The sequence below is a fragment of the Pseudopipra pipra genome, chromosome 1 (genome assembly GCF_036250125.1).
Source record: "Pseudopipra pipra isolate bDixPip1 chromosome 1, bDixPip1.hap1, whole genome shotgun sequence".
Lineage (NCBI taxonomy): Eukaryota > Metazoa > Chordata > Aves > Passeriformes > Pipridae > Pseudopipra > Pseudopipra pipra.
This window is the reverse complement of record NC_087549.1, coordinates 90,914,844-90,939,506: the sequence shown is the minus strand read 5'-3', so window position 1 is coordinate 90,939,506 and position 24,663 is coordinate 90,914,844. Positions and strand designations below refer to the sequence as shown.

General features: G+C 45.0%; 2 protein-coding genes across 28 annotated transcripts in view; one reads left to right on the top strand and one right to left on the bottom strand.

Annotated features, from left to right (window-relative positions):
- Positions 1 to 14,697, top strand: part of GMPR (guanosine monophosphate reductase) — a 44,118-nt gene extending 29,421 nt beyond the window's left edge. For 3 of the 6 annotated variants that reach the window (XM_064665093.1, XM_064665084.1, XM_064665103.1), the window contains exons 8-9: positions 622 to 781; positions 9,713 to 14,697. In XM_064665093.1, coding sequence (XP_064521163.1) covers positions 622 to 781; positions 9,713 to 9,893 — 341 coding nt within the window. In that variant the 3' untranslated portion in view covers positions 9,894 to 14,697. Of the gene's footprint in view, positions 1 to 621; positions 782 to 1,086; positions 1,315 to 1,628; positions 1,799 to 5,477; positions 5,521 to 9,712 lie in introns of those variants that run through there. The other 3 variants (XR_010432796.1, XM_064665129.1, XM_064665119.1) reach the window with 3 other exon arrangements.
- A 187-nt stretch (positions 14,698 to 14,884) lies between these two features.
- ATXN1 (ataxin 1) overlaps positions 14,885 to 24,663 on the bottom strand; it is a 348,923-nt gene continuing 339,144 nt past the window's right edge. For all 22 annotated transcript variants that reach the window (XM_064664937.1, XM_064664953.1, XM_064664968.1 and 19 more), the window contains one exon: positions 14,885 to 23,438. In XM_064664937.1, the coding sequence (XP_064521007.1) occupies positions 22,908 to 23,438 (531 nt within the window). In that variant the 3' untranslated portion in view covers positions 14,885 to 22,907. The remainder of the gene's footprint in view (positions 23,439 to 24,663) is intronic.

Sequence of the window (24,663 nt, the reverse complement as noted above, 5' to 3'; positions counted from 1 at the left end):
TCCAGAACTACACTGAACACATATGGCTGGTGGACTTGAAAAATCCATAATTTCAGTAAAAAAAAATCTGCTTGTTTTATGTCATTATTGGGAGGAGTACATTACATTCATGAATATGCCTTCCTTCAGGGTACATTCCCACTCACAGCTTGTGGCCTCAAAGGTTCTTGAAGTAGGAACCATCCTCTTCTCTGTACAGCGTTGAGCTCAACAAATCCCAGCCCTGTGTTTAGGACTTCTGCAACTGCAGCCACAGTAATATTTAGTAAGGAACTGTGCTCAGACACTATAATGAAGTAAAGACTTAAAACTGAATTTGAAAATACAGAGTGTGAGGTGGAGTAGAATTATCTGTATCTTTGTCATCACAACAGAAAAGGACTTTTTCATTTAAAATACCAGAAAAATTCAATTCACCATGTGTCAGTTCTTCAGTAAAGCTTTTCTTCCAAGTTCCCTGTGTCTGTTACAGGAGGGGACTCTGTACCAAGCTACTTAGTGCTGGCTATTGTTTTTGGAGATCACTGTGTTCAGTTTGGAGATCACTCTCAGTTTGGAGATCACTATGTCTTTCACCCTCTTTTTTCCCTGCTTTCTTACGTGTTGCTTTGCTGATCACAGGAGCCGGTGCTGACTTTGTCATGCTTGGAGGAATGTTTGCAGGCCATGACCAATGTGCTGGAGAGATTATGGAAAGGAATGGCAAGAAGGTGAAACTGTTCTATGGAATGAGCTCTGATACAGCCATGAAGAAGCATGCAGGAGGGGTTGCTGAATACAGGTATGAATTCCACACAGGAGCAATTGCAGTGAGCCATCCATGCAGGAACTTCTGGAGCAGAATTGTGCATTGGGCAACTGTTGGAAACAGGCCCATACCTCTACTCCCATTCAAGAAGCTATTGCCTACACTTATGACAGTAGATCTGAGGGAGGGATGCCATCAAGAGGGACACAGGGAGAAAGAGCTGGGGGTGGCTAGCTGAGAGCAGCGATGTTCACTCCTTTGCAGCCAGTGTGCTGTTCTGTCACTTCAGCACTACCTGCGTGCTTGGGGAACTCATTAGGCACTGTTCTGACTTACAGGTCTCTCGGCATGTGTATGAACTAAATGCTGGAACATGGCATACCAGGCTGCAGTTTCTACCCCTCTGCTTGTCCAGGTTGGGTGTCCTGTTGGTGTATGAGTTCCCAGCTAGCCCACATGCTCCCTTTGGTGAACAGAAAGTGGGTGCCTGGTGAATTGTCGATCTTAGGCAGCACAAGCCTGCTGTACAGTTTTCCCACCCCTTTTTGGGTAAGAGAGCACCAGAGTAGCCTCAAGTCATGCAATGTGCAGGAGCTTGGGTTTTGAGTTTAAATCCTCAGGGGAGAGGAAAGGAAGACAGGCTTTGCAAAGGAATCTGTTGTCCATTGCTATTTGACTCTGGAAAGCACTGAGAGTTTTGAGTCTTTGAAAAACTAAATGACACCAGAAAACCTCTGTGTCTTTTCTCTTATGAGTGGCAGCTTTAGTCACTGCCCTCAGACAACATGGTTCTTACATACTTCGTTAGAGAATGTTTCCTGTCTTACTGCATACACTGGTTTATTGAGGGGTCCCTTTTGATTCTTCTCTGCTGGCGTAGATTCAGGCTGTGGTCCCATCTGGTAAGCTGCTGTTTGCAAGAGTCTCAGAGACAGTGACCTTACCTGCTGTTCCAGCCAGACACTCAGGATTGATGGGTTTTGTTGGCCTCGTCTGCTACAACTACTCCAGCATACAGGTTTTTCCCAACGTGTCCAGCTGCTACTACGGGTAAGAGTTGCAGCACTGTGAAGGTGACAGCACAGAAAACAAAGCAGAATGAGATCCACAAAACAAAACAGAATTCATGCTGTCAGAGAGACAAGCTGATAGGACCACAGCAATCCCAGATACCACGCTAGATAGAAAGCTCTTTGATCCCACCTCCTGTTCTCCGCCCTGACATCGGCTCCTGTAGTGGTTTTTTTACAATAAAATTGTACACTAGTTCACCTAGCACTTTGCAAAGTGGTAAGACACAGCCTCCTTCAGAGCATTTACACCTGTCTCCTTTGGCCTAAATCACAGTCATAGAATCATTTGGGTTAGAAAGCACCTTTAAAGGTCATCCAGTCCAACCACCCTGCAATGAGCAAGGACATGTTCAGCTAGATCAGGTTGCTCAGAACCCTGTCCAACTTGGCTTTGAATGTTTTCAGGGATAGGGCATCCACCATGTCTCTGGGCAACCTGTTCAGTGTTTTTGCTTTCAAGCACAGCTGTTTATTTGCAGAAGAACTGCACAAGAGGCCCTCTGCATCTGAGACAAGCTGAAATTATGCACCAGAAAGATGTGCTTGCATACCTCTGAGCTTTGATTCTCTCTGGGTTCATATGCCACTTCCCAGAAACAGTGTAGAGTTTTGGGGCTCTTTATTTTTTTTTTGTCCCCCAGCAAATCAGCTTGTCATCACAGCTTCTGAACAAATGGTCTGAGTGAACAGCACTAGTAAGTATCTCATAATTTAAAAGTGGCAGCGGCAGTTACACAGTGATACTGGCAGCCTTTTATCTGAATGATAATTTCCTGTCCTTTGCTACCCTGCGCTTCAGTCAGCTGGAATGTGGGGAAAGGCCTGATGCAGGAAAGGCCTGATGCTGGTCAGGCATGTAGTTAACAGCAGCTCTCTGAGAGGTCACAGAGCAGCCCAAGCATGCTGCACAGTCATGTAAGGCCTGACCTCCACAGAGCTGGTGAAAGTTGCAGGAAAGGTTTGAGAAAGCTGGCTGTACCATGGGGCCAAAGGACTAAGGCTCCCCCTAGTTGGGTGTGTATGTGATCCCACAACAAAATTCATTGCCAGTAGAAGAACTTATTGACACTGGTCCTCCTTAAAAATGAGATAAAGTGCAAGTATTCTGTCTTATAGGAGTAAGGGATGTACAGAAATGCACTGTATTTAGCTCAGTCTAGACAGACCCTTTGAATTCATTATAGGCAGTACTATACAGATTCTGCTTGATCCACAGCTGTATTTTGATTTGCATCCTTGATTTGACAGTCCCTGGGGGTCAAGTTCTGAAACCTTCAAACCTTCTCAGCAACAATGGAGAAGGAGCACAATCTGAAATGTTTAGTCCCTGGTTTTTTTTGGTTGGTTGTTTGTTTTTTTTAACTGCATTTTTGTGCCAGCACTAGATAACATAGAAAGAGTCTCAGAGTCTACTGCTAGCAGCAGCAGCTCCAAACACTAAATCTGTAAACCCTGTAACCCCTGTTAACTGTGAAGGTGACAATTCTTTTCTTCGTGTTGTAGCCACCACACAGAGCTGGCTACCCATACTAGCCTTGGTTTCGGTCTTACTTGGCTTGTTCCCAGCATGAGTGTCACCGTGGTTTAAAAATAGCAGCTGTTAGTTATCCAGCATTGTAAATGTGCTGGGCATTGAAGGGGTGATTTGAAACAGTGCAATGCTTTCCTTTGAATTGCTCTTACAGTAAAAGTTACAGGAAGTTTAGTCACTTACTAGTTTAACTTGTGGAAAACCCAAACCAGAAGGGTTCTTAAGTCAGCATTTTAAATGCTGGATACCCCAGACTTGACCCAAACAGGTCAAGTCAGTGATGCTTCTTTATATGCATTTAAAAAGCCCAGCTGTAAATCTGTATCAGTGACCCAGATAAGCTGTTTTGTCTTTTAAAGAGCCTGAGCACTCATAGTGTTTGATTCAAGCAGTGGGGAGCTCAGTGTGCTCAGCCCCCTGCAGAATCAGACTACCTGTCACTTAACTTAATCTTCTCAAAATTACACATGCTGACTGGAGAACCTGAGCCCGCAGCACACTGTTACATTAAAATTGACAGATAGGGTGAGGTGAGTGTAACAGAGAATGAAGTCATGAGAGTAATTGTTTTTGTAATGAATATGTCAGCTGACCCTATATAATTTTGTATGAAATCTGTGTACCCAGTTTCATTACTTTTATGTCATTTACCTCTTGGTTTATTTTTACATATTTGCCTCCTTCCCTGAGGAATATGGATCAGAGCTGGGGATTTCTGAAAGACAATATTTCTTTTATGGGAGAAGAGAAGGAAGGCAGGCAGGGACTGAGACTGCATGCAGTATTGTTCAGTTAGAGCCAATTTGCTTTTGTTAACCCTTTTGAGATTTCACAGGTTTTCTGTGAATGATGCAGTTTTATGGTGGTCACTCAGCAATTTACAGCTGCTACTAAGCTGGGTTTGGGCACTTTATATTAACTGCAGGGTGAAACTTGGGCCACAGAGACAGAACAGCACCAGCAGCTGGCTACTACTTACCGTCTTATTCTGTATCGTGAATGATAGCCTGGAAGACCTGCCCCCAGTTCCTGCATTTATTTAATGCCCCACTCATAAGGTTGCTGGGCTGCCTGACCCCTTTATTCTGACATGTTTTGCTGGGCTGAGTGGGCACCATCACATGTGCTTTATCCCATCCACCCTGCCAGGATTCCCACCCACCACGCACATCCCTCCATGCCAGCAGCAGCCTTGAGCTGGCCAGGAGGTGCACCACAGACTGGACCCTGTGGAAAAAGTCTGAAGCAAATAGTTCTCCCTTTCTATTCACTATTCAGTGGCTGACAGGACAGTCTCTGCTGAGAGCATCTGAGCACACCTTTCCCAGCCACTGGGAGCCTCAATTGCTCTGTCTCCTCCTTGCTTTCTGAGAAGGGGTTAGTTTTGGGTCATAACTCTGGGAGACATGTCAAAGCTGCAAAACCCTCAGTAGTTCCTGCTTACTTTCTTTTGCAGCTCTCTGCCAAGTGTGCCAGCTTTTGTGACAATTGATGTAACCCATTGTCATTGGTTTAACCTGGCAGGCAGTAAATACTACAGAGCCACTTGCTCACTCCACCCCCCAGTGGGATGGGAGTGAGAGCTGGGAAAAAACCCCATTTTTTCATGAGTTGAGATAAAGACAGTTTAGTAGGACAGAAGAAGGAAGGCATAATAATAACAAAAACAATAATAACATACAAAACAAGCGATACGCAATTGCTCACCACTTGCCAACCAATGCCCAGCCAGTTCCTGAGCAGTGGCCCCAGCCAGCTTTCTCCCTAGTTCATACACTAAGCATATTGCCATATTGTATGGAATATCCCCTTGGCCAGCTTGGATGAACTATCTCAGCTGTGTCTCCTCCCAGCTTCTTGTGGCTCCCAGCCTATTTGCTGGTGGGGTGAGGAAAAGTCCTTGACTTAGAATAAGCACTGCTTAGCAACAACTAAAACGTCAGTGTGTTATCACTATATTGTCATCCTCAATCCAGAACACAGCACTGTACCAACTACTAGAAAGAAAATAATCTCTATCACAGCAGAAGCCAGGACATCCACGCATGGCCTGTATGTAGGCATTTGTTGCTGGCAAAATAGTTTTAATTTGGGATTTTCTACTTTTTTTTTCATTTAATCCCAGCTAACTCAAATTTCTAATCGCTGATGAGTAATTAACCGAACTGGTAAGTAAACGACTTTCCTTCCCCTTTTTCAGACTTCATTTAGGCCAGACTTGTCTCTTCGCCCTGCCATGTCTCACCTCCCCTTACTTTTGCCACAGGCCACACTCAGTCTCAGCTCCTTCAGTGAGAAAAGGGGTGGCACAGGACATTGTGGTCCTGTGTGTAATGGTTTCTATCCGCTACTCCCCTTTTTTGTACCTGCTCCACTGCGAGTTGTCCGCAGGCCACAGTCCTTTGGCATGGGTCACCCAGGGACCACAGTCCCATCGGGACTGCACACCTTTGGAATGGAGCACCTCCTTTTGAGAGTGCATCTCCAGCTGCATGTCTCCTCAGGTGTGTCCAGCTGTGTCTCCTCCCCCAGTGGCTGCTCGCGTTTCTTAAATACACTTGAGCAGAGATGTCATGTCTCATGTCCTCCCCTGACTGGCAGAAAGTTTAATGGCGCGCACCATTTTCGGAGCCAGGTGGCACCATCTCAGTGACTGGCATGATGGAGGCCATGGCCTTCTCCCGCACCAGCAGCCCTTGTTGTCTGAACTGTGTATGGCCAACACAACACCCATGTGGATGCTAGTGTAAATTAACGGAGTGCTCGTGCATACTGGGCACTCATGCATGTACTAACAGGGTGTTTGAGTATAAATAATTTGGGCATGCATGCATGAACTACTTGGATGCTTATGCAAAAATTATTGGGCATTCATGCATAAATTAATTGGGCACTCATGCATTAATTTATTCAGTGCTCATGCGTGAACTAATTTAGCACTCACACAAGAACATAGCAAGCCCGGCAATTTATGGCCTACACATCACTCCCCACCTCTGCAAGGCACATATCAAAGAACTCTTAGAATGTTAATCCAATATGAACTCTTTCAACATCATCACAGTCTTATTGTACATCAGTTATAAACTCCACTCTTCCTTCCTTTGGATCAGATAGTAGGGAATAATACTGTAGCAGCACACTTACTAAAATGTCTCTCCTCCGTCCTGACCAGTGTGCTAGAGAGATTAACATCACAGTTTGGTTATATATCTGTATATATACAGACCACATCCCTGGACCAGACTTCAGCAGTTAATAGTGCAACAGTGTGTGCATATGCATGGTAAAATTCCACCCACTCTTTCCTGGGAACCAGATGAGGGACTCATCAGCTCGGTCTGGGCAACATGTTATGTGTTACAAAGCCCTTTCCTCTGGGGACTAGAGTAATTAACAGTAATTCTGTTAATGCTAACACAGTTTGAATATATATTCATCACAAACTTCACCCGCTCATCCCTGTGGACAAGACTATGGAGGTTAATATGGCACATGCTGATTCCAACCTTCTCACTTTTTTTCTGCAAAATACATTATCCAGCAAACTCCAATAGTTCTAATATATACCGATTGTAAACTCCACCCATCACCCCTGCGGAGCTCTATCAGGGTTAGTGTTTCATCATAATCTGAATACTTGCTAACAAGTGTTAGGACTTAACTCTTCAAAACAGCCAATCAAGAACATAATGGGTGTTCAGGTTATTTACTGTGCTTAGCATAGAGAAGCAGACAATTAAGAGTGTACAAGCAAAAATTACCATCACTGTTGAAAGTACCAATAGGGTCCTGAGCTCAGTAGCTATAGGGCTTCATTTACATTCAGAATGGGGAGGGGGAGTGAACAGTGTTGATATGCAAGCAGCATAGGCATTTCCCCATTTGGGGAGAAAGGTAACACACCAAACGGCTTTGCTCTCAGTTGCTTTCCTCCACAGCTGTAACAACATTCACTGAGTTATGACCTTTTTGCTGCGCTTGCAGTTGCTTAACTCACAGCTCTGGATTTCTGCCCCACTTCTATCCTATACACCTTTTCTTGCTGGAACATCTGTTATTCCCAGCATGTAGGGTGGGAGCACTGAGATTTTTCAGTCCTCTATGACACTTTTTTTTTCAAGGATGAACATAAAACTGGACTCTGAGCATTTCCTGTGGAACTAATCTCACATCTCTCTTCTAGCATGCTTCCCCCAGTACAGTATCTGTAGGTTGCTCCTTGATCAACAGGACATCCCACCAACTCATCAGCTGATGCTAGAGGAGCGGTAGCAAGTGTTTAGCCGTCAGAGCTTTGGGGCTGTATCGTTAGGTGTTCACCACTTTTGTAGGTTTTAGTCTCCAAAGCCAAAAGTGGCATCCCACAAGCTCCATCTTCCTAACACCACCATAGCTACTGCAGGGACATCTCTCAGGAGTAGTGGCTGTAAATGTCCTGCATTTCTGTAATTTTGCACTGAGAAGAGGATTGCCAAGTGTTCTCACAGTTGGGAGCAATGTTCCCACCTCTGCAGTAACTGAGGCTGCCTTTGTTTGCCATCAGCTCTCTGCTACCAAAACCCTGCAACTTATGCCCCACAGGATGGTCAAGCATGAATTAACAGGGCCCTCATGTTTGAACTTATGGGGCATTCATACATCAGTTAATTGGCCTCTCTTGTGTGAAATGAATGGGCAGTCATGCATGAATGCAGTAGACCCTGCACTTCTTGCCCAGTACAGCATGCAGAGCTCTTCAAATGGCAGGATCTGGTAGGTAGGATTCGCACTGGTTTCCCCAAATCCCAGACATGCACACTGTCTCTCAGAATCTCACAGGAAGCTCCCTGTAGCCTGAGCTGAACCTCCCAAATTCAACTGAAGAGGTGGGCATGGCCAAAACGCAAGAATGGTGGCATGACTACTTTTGTGTCATTTTGTGGGTCAGGCCTTTTCTGGCTTGGAGCTGAAAATAAAAGCCTGGGAACTCCCAGCAGCGTAGGCCCTACAACACGTCCCTGAGCCCTGTGCAGTCTGTGAGAAGGCAGCAGTATGTCCGTCTTCCACTGGCTGCTTACTGCAGTGTTTATTTAAGAGTTTTCAAGGAGAAGTCAATTACTCATCAGATGTAAGGAGATTAATCATGGTTCTTTATTCACATGGCATATCAACACTTCTCTTTTATTGCCTCCCTAGGGCTGCGACCTCACATTTAAACTAACAGGATGAAATATAGCCAGGCTCACACTGAAGTACCTCCACATAGCCACTGTTGCTATTGTTAATGATTCACAAATAGAACCTCCAAACAGGCTTGCCCTTTCTCTCTTGCACTATCCCCTAGACAACTTGTTTAAGGAAGAAGTAAATAAAGGCACATTTACAACAATGACAGATCCCTGCCATGATTTCTGCCTCCAATTTGTAGGGCAGAAGGAGAGCGTCCCCTTTTTTCTCCGCATTTGTCTTAGACCCTCCCTTTCCAAAGCCTACATCTCCAGAGGAGCTGGTGTGCCATGCAGAACAAGCTTGCTTTAAAGCCTAGTGAGATAAGCTGCTGATTGGGAGTCTCTGCTGGAGGAGGAATTGCTGAGCATGAGGCTGGAGAAAGCTGGAGGAGAAGGAGTCAAAGTTATTTGCCTGATTCTTCCATCGTGTAACTCTTCAGATGTGCCTTTTGGGAACAGTTCAGTCAGTGCTGGCATGCACCAGTACTTGACAGTATTCACAGCACTGCTATTTTTCTGGCCTTTTTGCCTGGCTCTGAATTATGCTAGATCACCGTTTAGCTTCAGGGGACAACTCTGCAGCAGGTTTCTGTAACAGGTTTCCCATTCCATCTCTGGGCCCTGGAGAACAGGACTGATAGAAGACAGCCAGAGCATTTCCATCTGTGTCTAATAAGTGATGTGGGACAGAGCCCAGGGGCTGTGAAGCCTCTGTAGAGCCATGCTGAGTGGTGCCTGCTGAGAACCAGCTCCAGCATGTCCCTAAGTGGCCTGAGCCTGGCCATTCCTTACACTTTAAAGCTTGCAGCTCTCAAGCTTGCAGTCAAATTTATCTTTAAATAAAGCTGGAAGTTTCACTTGCTTGTAGGCAGATGGTAGAGGTGAGGAAGGGGCAGATCTGTAAATAAACTCTTGGGATGTTGGAGCATCTACAAGATCTGTCTGCTTCTTGTTCCCAGTGTTGGTGATGAGTGGAGCTGAGGCATTTCAGTGCTTGAGAGCACCAAGCAGCAACAGGCAAACAAGCAGTAAAGCTGGGGGCACGTTTGTAAACTGTAGCTTGCAGAGTATTAATCTCCACATTGCTCCAGTAAACACAGTGTTGTGTTTTGCATCCAGATATAAATGCAGTAACCGATCTCTTCTCCAGGGCTTCGGAGGGCAGAACTGTGGAGGTACCATACAGAGGGGATGTGGAAAACACCATCCTGGACATCCTCGGGGGACTGCGCTCCACCTGCACCTACGTGGGAGCTGCCAAACTCAAGGAACTGAGCAGGAGAACAACGTTTATCCGGGTCACCCAGCAGCACAGCCAGGTCTTCTCTTAGCCTAGGACTACAGGGCTGGAGAGAGGGGTGAGGGAAAGGAGCAGGAAGGGCTGCTGTTTTCCTTTGCTTTCTCCTCCATGTTGTGTTAGTGGCAAACTTTCCTCTCTCTCAGAATGACAGTGTCATAGCCATTGGAGAGGCTATGGCTGGGATTTGGAAGGGGAAGGGCATGCTATTAACACAGTGCCATTGGTTTAAAATGCAATAGCCTCATCTTTTATTGTTGTGCCTATCTTATTTTTTAATCAACATTTCTTTACCTGTTTTTTCCCTCTCTGATAAATAGCTGATGAAACCTCAATTAACAAGGAATTGGCTTGTACAAACGTGGCTGTTAATGCTCGCAGACATTCACACATTCCCTTTTTTAAGACTGACCTGTCAGCTACCACCACTTCTGGCAGTGCACCCTCTAAAAACTGCAGGCTGAGAAAGAAAAAGATGCAAGTAATTGCATGGAGAAATAAAGAATTACATTCTGTTAATCTTTGTTCTGCCCAAAGAGTGGGTGTTAGTGGCACAGCTGCCAGCCTGCAGAGTGTCAGAGGTGGATGAGGCCTGGCTACTGGTGGCTTCTTAATGTGATGGTAAAAATGCCAGATCTCTTTTCCTTCTCAGTTCACAGGGCTAGCATTGCTATTCTTACTTAAATCTCCCTATTCAATGGACTTGCCTCTTCAGAGAAGCTGGCACTGAATGTAGCAAACCCGTGCTGGCCCCCTGTCCCCATCTACGGAGATCATTCAGGAGAACACTTTTCAGAGCTTGCCTGCTTTTTCGTGAGTGCAGTTACTGAATTACCTGGGTTTCTGCTTTTACCTGCTCTCTGTGGACAGATTTTTAAGACATTAAAACTTGGCAACTGTAACCCACCAGGGGGGGTTTTCTTGCAGCCCTCCCTGTTTCCTTGCCTGTTCACATCCATTTAGCAAAGATGTACAAATGCTGTGCTGTGCATTGCCTGTGGCCAGGTGAAAGAGGCCAGAGAGAGCAAATTGACTCTTGGTCATTTGGTACCACTCCTTTGCAGTCCTTGACACCATGGAAAGCAAAAGAGCTTTTGGCAGAACAGCTTGATTGATTGCAGGACACTGGCAGGCTGAAATGGAGTTAAAGCATTTGCTCCAAAGGCAGTAAAGAATGTTTAAGACTCTGGGTAACACTTCAGTAAAGTGTAATGGCCTGCTCATTAATTGATAAATCACAATGAAATTTCTTTGGAAATACATGTTGCATCCACATGAATACTACAGTATCTCGTTATGGTAAGTGATGTAAAAGTGAGCACCAATGAATTCATAATGCTTGGCCACTTACCTTAAACTGCTGCTGAGATCATAATGTGGCTGATGTTACTTCAGTACTTCAGAGTCTTACTTTCCCCTCCTGTAGACATCTGTGGAAAGTGGCAGGCTTCTTTTGAAAAGCAAAAAAGTGATCTGTAGAAAAAGGAATAGCAAAGAGAAACTCTAGAATTAAACTCATACACTGGACTGCTCAAAAAGCCATGCACAAGGATTGGTACAATTGACCATGTCAAGGAGCAAATCTAGGCCACAAGCCGATCCCTGGTGATTTTGAACTGTGTTCTGCACATTAGAAAAAGCACAGAATATCTTCTAAATTGCCTGGTATTTTAAATGTCTTCCATTTAACATGTAGGACATACTTCTTAGTTGTGGGATGACCCCTTCCTCTGCTTTGGAGGTGAATAAGGGCCTTGATGTGAGCACAGGTTATGCTTGTGCTGGCTTTAAGGACTGTTTGTCCTGCTCACATATCATAAAGAAATGTGAATGCAGAAGAGAAGCAGGCCTTATGAATACAGGCCCTGATCTCTCTTCCCTCCAGCCTGGAAGCATCATGTTAAGAAGATGCCAGGCCTCTTTACCATAAACGCCGCCATGAGCCACATACTGCTCTTACCTGCACTAAGCCCAGAGTACAGGCAGTATGACCTCTCTGCATCAGTACGGCTGTAAGACATCACTCTTCCTTTATTGATGTGATGTAAAGGGTAGAGGGTACAAAAGACAGCAGACACCTCCTTCAGGAGTGGGGTTAGACCATCACGGTGCAGGCCTGACCACAGGTGGGTCTCCACACTTGTGCCTTCATATGTGGGAAGTGCAGCATTCTGCTGGTCTCATGCCCACTCTCACTAGCGCTTTTCTACTTTTTTTAGCTACATTTCTAAGTGGATTTAAGAAATACATATGCATATAAATATATATATATATTTGTAAACATTTTTTTAAAAGATCATATGCACGCCAAACTGAGCAGGTTCATGACGTGTCTTCAGAACAGTTTCTTTTCCAAAGGGCAGGTGATGGGGGCAAGGGGAGGCTGCCTCTCCATGGATGTGGTAGATGTGGAGCCCCTGCCCTGGGGCCACTCTTACACCTGCTTTCCTTCCCTTCCGGCACATACCTCTGATCAGTGACTAATAGGAAAGGAGAGGGACAGGCTAATTTTATGTTGTCCCCCAAATTCTTCAGGCTGTGAACAACATTGATGCCACGAATAGTGACTGATAAAAGTATTTGGTTTTCTGAGTAGCAGCTCTTACCATCCTTTTGATAAGCAGCACATTTTCTTTCATTTTCTCCTCTCTCCACAGTGAGCAGGAGAGAGAAATGGGCTGCAGAATGGCTGAGCTGGTGGCATGTCTGCATCTTGCCCAATTGTATGAGTTTTGTTCAGGGATAACCCTCGACTATGTCAGTGCTCACCATTGACTCTGTACATGTTCAGCTCTCAGGCTGGAAAATGGGGAAAAAAAAAAAAGTGTCCTCCTTTAACACCCAGTTTTGTGCTGCAGTAGTTGCCCTTATCTTCATTTAGACCTAGGTCCTGTACCCTGCTCAAGCCCACTGCCACTCCCACAAGGAACTGAGGCAGAGGGATCTGGGAGCACACTATGCCTGGCAGGATGGTCTGAGCCAAGACCACGATCACTGACAAATGCCCTGTGCCATTTGTGGATCTACCTCACCTGCCCATCTAACCGGGTTCTTTGTTACTTGGTGTCCTTCTGTGGGAAATGAAATTTGTAAGCACTTAATAATGCTTAATGTTGAGTGATTCTGCATAACCAGGTCCTCTCTAACCCTACCACCCCGAACCCATCTTGTCTAGAGGAATGCTGTGAGTGTGACAGCCTGTGCTGTAGGCCAAGGTCATACCTGCTTCCCCCAGCCAGGCAATGGTTGAGCACCCAAGAGCAGTGTTGAGGTATGGCCCACTGGCTCCACAATGATTTAGTTTAACACACCAAAGACCTACAAGCAGGGGTGCTGAAAAGGGCATCATTAAAGCAATGCCTGCTGAGTATGCCCATCTCTGGCGTCTTGAAATATAAAGAGACCTATAACACCTCTGCTGCTCCCAGTCCTACTCTGGAGCTGCCTTGCTGCAGCATCTTTCACAGGGTGGGCTCCTGCGAACACAACCTGGCTAACCACGACTGTCCTTGGGGAGGAAGGGCTTAGGAGGAGGGGCTTGACACAGCAGCAGCCTTGCTCACACCTGAGTGACTGTGTAATGGCTGTGAGGAGTGCACATGTAACCCTCCTTGTAGGTGTGGGGCCAGCTGTTAGACAAGTGGGCCTTGAGCCAGCATCCTGACAGGTGCAAAACAAACCACACAGGTCTCCATTCTGTGAAAGAAACACATGCCCATCTGCTCATTGGAACAGCCAGCCCCCATCGACCATGAGACAGGGGCTTTGATTGTAGCTTAGTGCAGCTTTCTTCTCCCCTAGGGCATGGTGGGGTTTGAATGTAGGATGGGAACACCCTGTAAATATGGAGTGTTGTAAGCAGGGTCAGAAGATGCCTCTGTTTGCATTTGGGGGAGCTTTTCTCATACAAAATGTGCCTGTATCTTTCTTTCAGCTAGTCAGTAGTGGGGCTAGAAAGAATGGGGATAAGGAAGAAACAGCAGCTATTAGCCAAGCCCCACTGTGTCAGGACAGGGGCTGGCGGTTCTCAGTCAAGGACACAATAAGAGTTTGAAACCTTTTCTGAATGAAGCACTCCTACTTTATACCTATTGAACTCCACTCACTTGACAGACTTGCTGCTACAGCTTGCTGCCACAGCTTGCTGCCAGTGTATGTACAGTGTCTTATCCATCACCTAGGGGATGGTGCTGTTTAGTTGCTAATACCAGTTTTATACCAGAAATTCTTTGTTGAAGGCAGGAGTGCTTTTGCAACCAGTGCCAGGTTTGGTCTTGTGATGAAGAGAGGGAAGGGGGCAAAAAGTAAAAAAAAAATGCCAAGGCCCCAGAACAGCAGTTTGCTGTCCACAGCAGCCAGATCCAGCAGGTGGGAGAGGGTTGGCCTTTCCCTGTGGAATGGGAGCTGATGGGGACAGAGGGGCCAAAGCATGTCTCTGCTAGATGCTGGCACAGCTCCATACCCCTAAACAGACCATGGACCACCCCCCTGCAGCCTTGGCTTCACTTGTGGTCACCCAGATGTTTAAGCGAGCCCTCCCCAGCATTTCTTTGACACAATGTTTACTGGTTGAAGTCTTCATACATAAATAAGTAAATCAGAGTCCAAAAGTCCTTGGCGTTGCCTGCGATAACTGTGAAATGCTTCTGTATAATCTCCCAAAAAGAGCTGATGAGCATTCAGTGTTCCCCTGCCCTGCTTGGCCCTGCTGGGATGGCAGGGAGAGCACTGCCTCCCACCCCTCTGCTGCGACACCCCTGCGTGCACTGCGCAATCATTCAAACCGTTCAGAAGTTGTAAATGGAAAGTTTTTGTTATGCAATAAAGAGCTTCACTCTGATGGTCTGCAGAGGGTTTTATGGCCATGGATGGGTGGGTACCTGCATGTTTTGGCATTGTCGTGAATAAACACTCTCAGATGCATTGCCAGGGCACAGGGTGAGGGAGGGAAATTAAACTGGGCAAATTATGTCCCTAGGAAAGCTCTCTCCCATTTAGTCATAACTCATAAAGACAAAACACACGTTTGCAATTGGCACTGTTATTTTATTAGTACGAGTATACTGAAACAATAAACTTGTACTGGTATACAGACAATTTCTTTAAAACAATTTTGTTCAAATTTTGAATCAAACATTGTTTTATTATAATAATGAAATAATTTCTACCTAGAAAACCTGCAAGCACCATCAAAGAAAGGGACCATAAAATTCAATAAACAGACGCGAGTGTATCCTACAAATAGACACACCACCATTAGAAAATAGAATATGAATTCTTCCATTTTTTTTAATATTTGTTTTAAAAAAGCTAGTGCAAGTACAATATTTTACACTGGAATTACAGAGAGTATGCACGCATATGGAAAAAAGTTCTCCTGTCACGATAAAAGCTCTTATCTATGTCTGTATGCACTTAAAATCTTCTCCTCTTTTCAATAAGGTGCAAAACGTTATTCCCTCCCTATTTCTCCTTTGTACTGGCCATGTCAGCTCAATTTCTCCCCAACACAAAGCTGCAATATCCCTTTTACTGGGCCTACGTTAGGAACTACACTGGAAGTGTGATTTGCAACAACCCTCATTAGTAATACCAGACAATTTAAAAAAAAAAAAATTACTTTAAAAACTACTGCTGTAGAACGGCTGGACCTGACTCCGGCACGGCCAAGTGCCACCACCAGCTGCTGCCGGGAGCGGTGACATAGCTAGTACAAAATGATTTTCAGTAGCTCACCCGAACTGAAAAAGGTTGGGAAATTCCCCCTCCCCCACTTTTGTAACACTGTGAAAAGAACAGTGTTCAACAAGTTAATATATTTAAAAAAAAAAAAAAAGGAGCAAATACATACATTAGTGAGTTTCAACATTAGCTGACTGTCGTGAAGAATTGTATCTATGCCTTAATAGATTAGTAATTTTGCGAAGCATCCAGCCCAGTGGCCAGGCTGAAGACACAGACTGAGCCACTCACAGCTGCCCCTGGCCCGTTTTTCCCTCAGCTGCCCAGATCCAAACCCGATGGACTGGGACAAGAATTCTGCAGAGCGTGTTCAAAGGAGAGTACCTGGGTCCTGGATTTTTAAAGCAAACACCAGGGTGGAATCCCCTCACCACCAGGTGGGAAGGGGCAGAAGCAGTGCTGCCCAAAGAAGCTGGTGGTCCCAACCCAGCTCCACCCTGGCTGAGGATCTGGGCCCTGAAGTTTCTGCCCATCAGCAATCCCACAGTACATCAACGACAGCTTCAACGAGTGACTTGCACTCGCTGCAAACAACACTTCCAATGCATACCTACTGCGTGGTCAAGGGAAAGGGCACAGGAGCTTTAATTGCTCAAAATAGAAACTAACAGAAAATTAACAACCTTGGATGAAGCCTCCATAAAATCCTCAGTGGAAGACTTGAGTCCTTTCATCTAACAACAAGAAAAAAAACTACAGAAACCTTAGAGACTGTTATTGTATAAATACTACCTGTTGGCTGAATGCACTTCACCATAACACAGCTGGGGCTGGTTTCTGAGCACCCAGCAGTCACTTGTACAGGGCGAGCATTTCTGCCCCATGTGCCTGCAGGAGCTGAAGCTTGGGTTCCCTCCAGGGAGGGGGATGAGAGCAGCCTGAAACTTTGCCCACTCCGCCCTGCCACCGGCTCCCAGATACCCAGCTCATTCTTTGGACAGGAAAAGGACCCCCTTCTCAGAAACTGCTTCAGAATCCTTTCCTTTTGGCTTCTGAAAAACATCAGTCTTGCCATCAGTCAAGACCATCACTGGAAACATGCTCTGTGTGACCAACTGCTCCCGGCGGCTCTGCCAGCAGTGGTGGGGGAGAGGGGCAGTGACAGGGGCTGGAAGGCCAGGTCGCCTCGGGTACCACTCTGCTGCTAGCGCTGGGCTAGGATCCCTTGTTACAAGCACTTCTCGTTCAGGGTTATACTCTTTGGATTTCATCTGGAACAGGAAGTGCTGAAAAAAACGTGGAACAGCATCCCCAGAAAGAGGAAAAAAAACGGGACCAAAAGGCTCCAGGTGGAAACTACACAGGTCGTGCTCAGCTAGCAACAGCTCTCCACCCAAGGGCTGGCCTGGCCATGCCTGCTACGGGCACAGCCAAGGCCTCCCTCAAAACCAGCCTTGACCTCTGGGCTGCCAAGGGCTCCCTTGGCACAGGTGAAAGAGACTTAAAGCCAAAATACAACTGGAGAGTGAGACTCTAGTTTTGCACAGTAGCCACCCTTTGAAGTGCCTGGTAGCTGCACTCAAGAACTGCTGCTCCAAGGTGTATTTTCAGCACAGGAATAAACAGTGTGAAGCATTGACTCCATTCCCCAGAAATGGGACCCATGTAATACGAACAGAAAATTAAACACAGTTGTTCTTTAAGAGCCTTTGAAGTAATAATTCTTCCTGGCCAGAGCCAATACAAATCAGATCATCTAGACATGACATTTGCTATATACAAAAAACATGTAACTTTCAACCTTTCTCTGCTTTTGTATTTAAAAACTTTTTTTTTTTACAAACAAGGTATGAAACTCACTGTTCAAACAGAGCCATCTCTTTTTCAAACACTGAATGAATCATTCCAACATTCATTTTTCTTTTGTGCAATTTTTTAAAACATTACCTGTACTCCTCAATGTGAGTGCTTCAAAAAAAGTTTCTATTTTTAATAAGCTTCTCAAATTAGGTTTACATCAAAAAATATTCCCACAAGGTATAGTGCTACAAGAAAAGATCCTATCAGTAAAGGTAACACATCTGAAGCGAGGTCGTCTATGTAAAAGAAATTGAACTCTGGAGTAGAGGTGTGCAACGTGTTTGGAATTTCCCTATGGACACAAAGCAAGGCTGTCCTCAGGACAGGGAATCAAGTGAACATGTAGGCATACACATAAAAAAAATGCACACATACTCTATTTGTGTGCAGAGAAACACTTCTGCCTGGGGTTTGTGTGCATGTATGCATATCTGCATCAATAAATTCTCATTTTGCTATGTATTACAGGATTTGGGGGAGTGGGAGGGTTGGACAAACCAGAGGAAAGGAAATTACTGCCTCCACTCCGATGGTGCATTCCCCTTGCTTTTCACATCAGCACTGGCCAGAGCCCCTAGTGGACTCTGCTGCTACCTGTGATGATGGGGAGGGAAGAAATGGAAGCTGTTTGTACAAGTGCATGCCCCATTTTGCCATTTGTCGAGTTTTTGGGACAGCAGAAGTGTTTCAACAGGCCAAATCCTCTCCACCCGCCCGCGGCTTCTGCCCTGGTGAACCCCGAGATTTTTCCAGCTGCCTGATTAAGGTCAGGATCTGGCCCTGACTGAACCACGCTTCAATTTCACAAAGATTTATACATCTGCTTTACAGCAAGTCCTGAGCAGCCTTTGCTGGCCAGCCCAGACCTCCCACGAGCACATGTGTAAGTGTTTGCAGAACTGGGTCCCAGGTCACGCAGAGCATTGCACCAAGAGCCCCCTTCTTTGAAATAACACTATTAGTGTTTAAAAATATTGACAATACAGGCTTTTTTTTCCTTTTTTTTTAGCAGTTGCAAGAATTAAGAGAATTTCAGCATTTCCTTTTTACTACTGGCAACACACTGTAAAGTGATATAAATCTCTGCAGAGAGTGTATTTTCACGATAACCAACAGCTACAGTTCATGCTGAGCCTGCTGCTTTTGTATTGCAATCTAAGTGAGATCTACAAAGTTTAAACCATGAGATGAAGGAAATCCAAACTTGTCTGTAACATTGTACATCCCTACTCCAGAGCAGTAAAAGTGCTGCTTCTGGTCACATCAGTGTACCACACATACGCCAGCCCCATCCCTGAGTAAAAGGTGTGAAAAGTTTCTAAATGTTCCTTGATTGAAGGGAAACAAAGAGTAGTGATGTCACTTCCCCATGCCGAGAAAATGACAGGAACGACAGGTTGAACGAAGCGACAGTGGGACAAAGGAATTAAAGGAATGAAAAAAGGAACATGTGTCCCTCCCCTCCTCCCAACGTCTGTGTCTTCGAGGGAAAGCAAGCCTGAGGGCAACATACAAAATGGTAAAACAGGTCAACAGCGACTCCAATTCGGGTCTTGACCAGAGGACTCGAGGTAAGTGACATCAAACTCAAATTCCCCACAATGTGGCCTAGACAAACTGAAACAATGCCTAAGTTAAACGCTATAAGGAACAGTCACTTTATATATATAGATATATAGATAGATTAGATAGATAGATAAGACAGATAGATAATTTTTTTAGAAATCCCTATAAAGAGGTTCTTGTTTTATTTTTCTTTGCCCTGACTAATTTCTTGGTGATTGTATGCGTTTTGTTGTAAACTAAACAGGCCTGCTACAAAAAGATAGAAAAAAAACAGACAAAAAGAAAACTACTGTTAGTTACTATTGCAAAGCGGCTGCCACGCAGAAGCAGAGGCTGAGCTTCCTCCTTTGGCTTCCCCTCAGCATTCCTTTGCTTGCCGGTGGTATTTTGCAGTTGCCCCAAGGATCAATGGCGCTTCCTGGGCCTGGGGACTTGTTGCAAAGGATGCTCAGTGCCGGAGGGAGAGGCAAAGCCCCGCCTTGCAAAGAACTTGGGCCCCAGGAGGACTTTTCTGTCCCTGGTGGGAGCCAGCTCTTGTCTGCGTGTTGTCCAGGCAGAGGGTGGCACTCGGCCGTATGGTTTAGTGCTACTCTCTGCCTGGATGTCATGTAGACATGAATATATCTTTTTTTTTTTACTTTTTTTTTTCTTCCTGGATCTTTTTAAACATCAAACACAGAAAGGGTTTGTGTTTCTTGGGGCAAGGGATCTTTTACCCTTAGTATGTTTAGGGGTCTTTCTGAGGGGGGAGGACAGGGAGTTATTAATAGGGGGGAAAAAAGATAGAAAAAGAATTCAAAAGAGAAAAAAACCAGGGGAAATCAGAAGTTGGTATGAGATCTAGCTAACACCACACGGGTGAGTCTAAGTTGGCACGTAAAGTATTGCACATCCTAAAAAGCCAAAGCATGGAAAGGGACAATTGTTTGGAAAGAACCAGTTATTTCAGAATTCCTCAGTCTGAAATACAAGCACAGAACTAATACATTCCTATTGCTCCAAATGTATTTATTTTTTTTTTTTAGTGTTAGTTGAATAGATCCAGTCAGTTTAATAGCCCCTGCTTCCTTATTAAACACAAATGTGTATGCGTATGGTTTTCTTGAGATTTCTTTTTTTCCAAGTACACGTGAAGTACAGAAATAGTGGTACAACTGTGAACTAAAATCTGTAATTCTTTTTCTTCCTTTACCACCAAAGCTTAAAAACAAAACAGGAAACAAAACGAAACAATAAATTGCAAGTGCCCTGAGCAGAGTATATGGAAGATTAAGCAACTTCTCTGAGCAGAAATATTAACAAATAAGCACTAACTAAGCTGTGTGATTGTGAGAAGAAACCCACTCAGCTATTTGGTAGCCCGCCGAGAGGTTAATAAAATTCAAGGAAATTCAAAAAACGTTTCAAGCTATTTTAAAAGTATTTCAACTTTTTGGTGCACCCCAGAATATGGTATAAAAACAATTAGGTCTGGTGTGAGCTAAATTTCAAGTAACAAGTAACAAGAGTCAAAGCTGGGGTATGGGGTTAACATTTCTTCTCTTAAAGAAAAGCACTGTATTTTAGGGGAGAGGGAAAACAAGATATTAAATAATTTTTTTTTTCAGTTTAGGTTACTGCACTTTTATTTCCTTTTCTCCCTATGAGTACAGCTTCTTCAAAACTACCTGAAGGATGCGAACTCGCCAACCAAAAACGACGACACAAATGCTTGCTCACGGAGGGCCCAAGCGCAATCCCAGTGAAATCAATGGGATCTTTCTAGAGGCAGCAACAGGCTTTAGCGCTCAGCCCCAATGTACTTCATACTTGCACCTCCCCGAGGCTCGTGCAGGAGGTTGGGTGCACAGCACCTCAAAGGATCCGGCCCTACCTGGGGAAAGAAAAGACTGAACAGCATGAATCCCCCCCTCCTACTTGGTTTGTACCAAACTCTTGAAATGTCGCCTTTCCAATGGAAAATGATGCAATTAAAATAACAAATAATAATAAAATAACAATAGGTTTGTTTTCAAAACAAACAAACACCTTGCTTACTTATAGAAATGTTTTTTGTGGAAAACTCTCTCAGCAAGTCTGAAGAAAAATTCTCAGAGGTGTCCCGGTAGGACCTGGTTCTGTGTGGCAGATACGGTAGAAAGATCAAAAATGAACTCTGAAAGGAACATAACCCTATGAAATGGCCTAAAGCGTAGGCAGGTTAGTGAGTAATTGCTACATTTGTTTATGCTCTTTCAGACCCCCCCTCCCCACAACATTATTAGGTAAAAACTGCAGGAATACCACACAAATGATAAACTCAAGATGTGCAAATTGCAAGATTCTTTAAAGTCCATCTTTTTCAAAAACACTGGACAATGATTTTTTTTCCTCTTTCCTTTTTCCTTTCTCTTATTTTTTTTTTTTATTATGTCAGCTCGCATATGCCTTTAACTCTTTCTCAAGCATTAAAGTTTAAAAAGTGCCTCCTATTAAGTAGTCCTTTGTGGACAATGACTGTCACATACTAATTCAATAATTCACATTCATCCCTTTGAAACCACATTAAAACTTTCAGCATCTTGCCTGTGAGAAAACTTTACATAGTTGCATGTAGTTACAGTGTTGAAGAGATTTGTTTGTTTGTTGTTGTTGCTTTCCGAGCAGATTAAAGTGATATACAGTACATACTGAGTGTTAGACCAGGATGCTCAGCAATAAAGTGTGAACAGCATTTTAAGTGCTTAAAGACATTCTAGGTTCATCTTCAACAGCGGATTCCTGTGTCACACCGCAATTTGAAAAAAGTGGCACCAGTTGTCCATAACCATGAACTAAAACCAGTACTAGAGTTAAAGACAAAGATTTGCAACCTAACTGCAAACAATGGATGCCTGTGATCTCAAAGGGGCAGTATGCGTCTACCTTGTGGAAGCAAATGTCAATGGCGTAACCCGGTCGATTTGTCTAACACTGCACAGAAACAGAAGTGAGCCTGAGCCAGGCACATCCACAGAGCCAGAGGCCTCCTCGTGCACACCCACACACACACCCACGACACACGCACGCACCCACCCACCACCCCCACCGCCATGAAGGAAAAACTTGCAGGGCGACCGGTGCAAGAGTCCGTACAGCCTCCCCGTCTGCTGACTCTGGGCAATGGAACTGCACTAGCAAGCAGAAAGGAAATGTGGTGTGGCAGTTGCTTTAGGAATAAAAATCAGTGCAGTCAGACCCCATGGGGGGAAAAATATATATATACATATACACACACACAAATATATATATATATATATATATAGTAGAGCCTTGAGTAAGAGTTGGCTTGTTGTTGAAAACATCAGAGACTGTCCGATCCTTTTCACTAACACCCATGGGTTGTGTTCACCACCTGGGGTGAGGAAATCTCTTCACCAACTCTCCATAGAGCGGCTGTCCCGCCTCGAGGTTAGCATGCACCCACACACACACACATACACGCACGCACGCGTGCACCCCACGTGTGACATACACCTCTGCTACAGTTCCCTTCTCCTCACCTCCCACCCCCCCCCCAAAAAAGACTAGAACAGGAACCAAAACAACAAAACAAACAAACAAAAAAAAACCAAACACAAAAAAACAGCGACAAAAAGAAAACAAAATCACAGCTGGACCCTGTCCTACACGAGGTGTTAGAAAACAGGAGCCATGACAACACATTCATTTCCACTAAGGGTGTGTGAAGCAGATACTGCCCCTTCCGTAGCTTTCGATAAACCTAGTCACTGACAAACACTTGTGGAAAAACATATGCACCAGTCTCCTGCATAATACCAGCTGCAACTATAACAACAAGGTTATAACATAAACCTAAAATAAGATGATAACATGTAAATACTGGGTTATTTAGTCTACAGTACAGTAATCTGGATAAAAATGACAAGGGATAGCCTAATTTCCTTTCCCCAAACAACTTTTACTTTCCTACGTTGGATCGACCTTCAATGCAAATCTTAACCTCCTGAGGAATAAAAGAAGGCTTGGGAAGAGTCAAAGGTGGCTCCTCTTCTGATTTCTCTAGTTTTCGTGTTTCGGGGGCTGACCACCTCCTCTTCCTCGTTGCCGGGGGCTTGCTGGGTTCTGTTTTGGTGAGCAAAGGTGCTGCAGGCAATCCTATTTTGTCCGGAAACTTCAGTTCACCATTCTCAGCTAACATCTGTGCGCTTCCCTGATTAATCCCGTTTTCCTGCTCCGCATACCTGTGTCTACTTCCAGCTAGACTGTCATTCTTTGAATGCTTCAGCAAGATACTAGCTGAGTCCATGGGCTGGCCCTTTTTAATAGAGCCATTCTTCAGGTTCTTGAGCGTGAGCGATATGCAGACGTCCCCCACCGAGAGTTTGGAGCATGGCAAATCAAAGAGCTGGCTGGTTCTCTCAGGGCAGCAGGATGACCAGCCTTGTCCAAATACAAAAAAAGGGTATTCTACCAAGACTTCCACGCTGACCTGCAGAAAAAGAGGGGACAACAGAGGGAGATAGAGGGAGAAAGACGGGAAAGCGTGAGATCAACCCATGTGCCCTCACACATGTGCACAGCAGGCAGCGCTTGCCACAGGGGAGAGGGATAAAGCTGGAATTGCAAAGGTGCTGCTCAGTTCTCCAAAATCAGTACATTGGCCACCAGACTTCAGGCCTCTCCTTGTCACACGAGTGTTAATGGTTTCTCTGAGCTCAGCGTTTCTTAACACAAGACCTCAGTGGGAATCAAGCTTTACATTTATCCAGACACTCAGAGAGGTGTAAGAGGCAAAACAGCTTTGGTGTCTGGCAAACTGTTCCCCACCATCCCTTTGTGGTACCTAGAGCCTGTAATCCAAATCTAAAGATCCTTTCCAACCAGAGGATGGCTCAAGGGAAGCTCTTAGTTCTGACACATGATTTCCTAAATGATCACAGGAGTTTCATCCTCACCTCTGCCCGAGAAAGCATACACTTACCAGTGTGAAACAGCTGAAGACACGCTGAGTTCCAGGGGAAGGCTGTGAGTATGGACAGAGTTGTAGCCATAAGAGCAGCCAGCATGAACCTGCCTTCCCTGAGCAGTCCTGTTACCAGTCCAGTTTCTTCCCTTCTCACATCTGGTCTTCTACTCTGCAGCTGAGTTCACCTCCTGCACTCCCTCAGGGAGAGGATCATCTCTCCTCCTCCTCCAGTTCCTGCACTGTGTCTCCTTTTCTGCACTGTGTCCCCTTTTCCCCACTTTAAAAAACACATCCAGTTAGGAATCCTATCTAACCATCTTACAAGGAGCTGCCATAGCCAAAACAGACCAACAACAGGTGCCCACTCCTCCCTGACCTTGCAAGTGCTGGGCCTTGAGGTCCCAATGTGATGAAACACCTAAATACTGACTTATCTTTGCATATGGCAGCAGTCCAGCACTCACGTGTGGTGCTGCATCTATAGGCTCAAACACTTCATGTGGGCTCATGTGATTCACAACCCACAGGGCTGAACCCGCACCCTCAGCACACCACAAAGAGGGCAGGAAATTCTGACTAATACTTCTTTAAAATTTGGCACATTTTTAACTGCTGTGTGTAACACCAGTGAGGTCTGCAACTGTAAGAGGGTGGCTTATGCTGACAACAGATATCCCCTGCTCTGCTCCCAAGGGCCTCATGTCCTCTGGAGCTCTTCTCAGGCATGGGGGCAGGATGCCACTTGGAT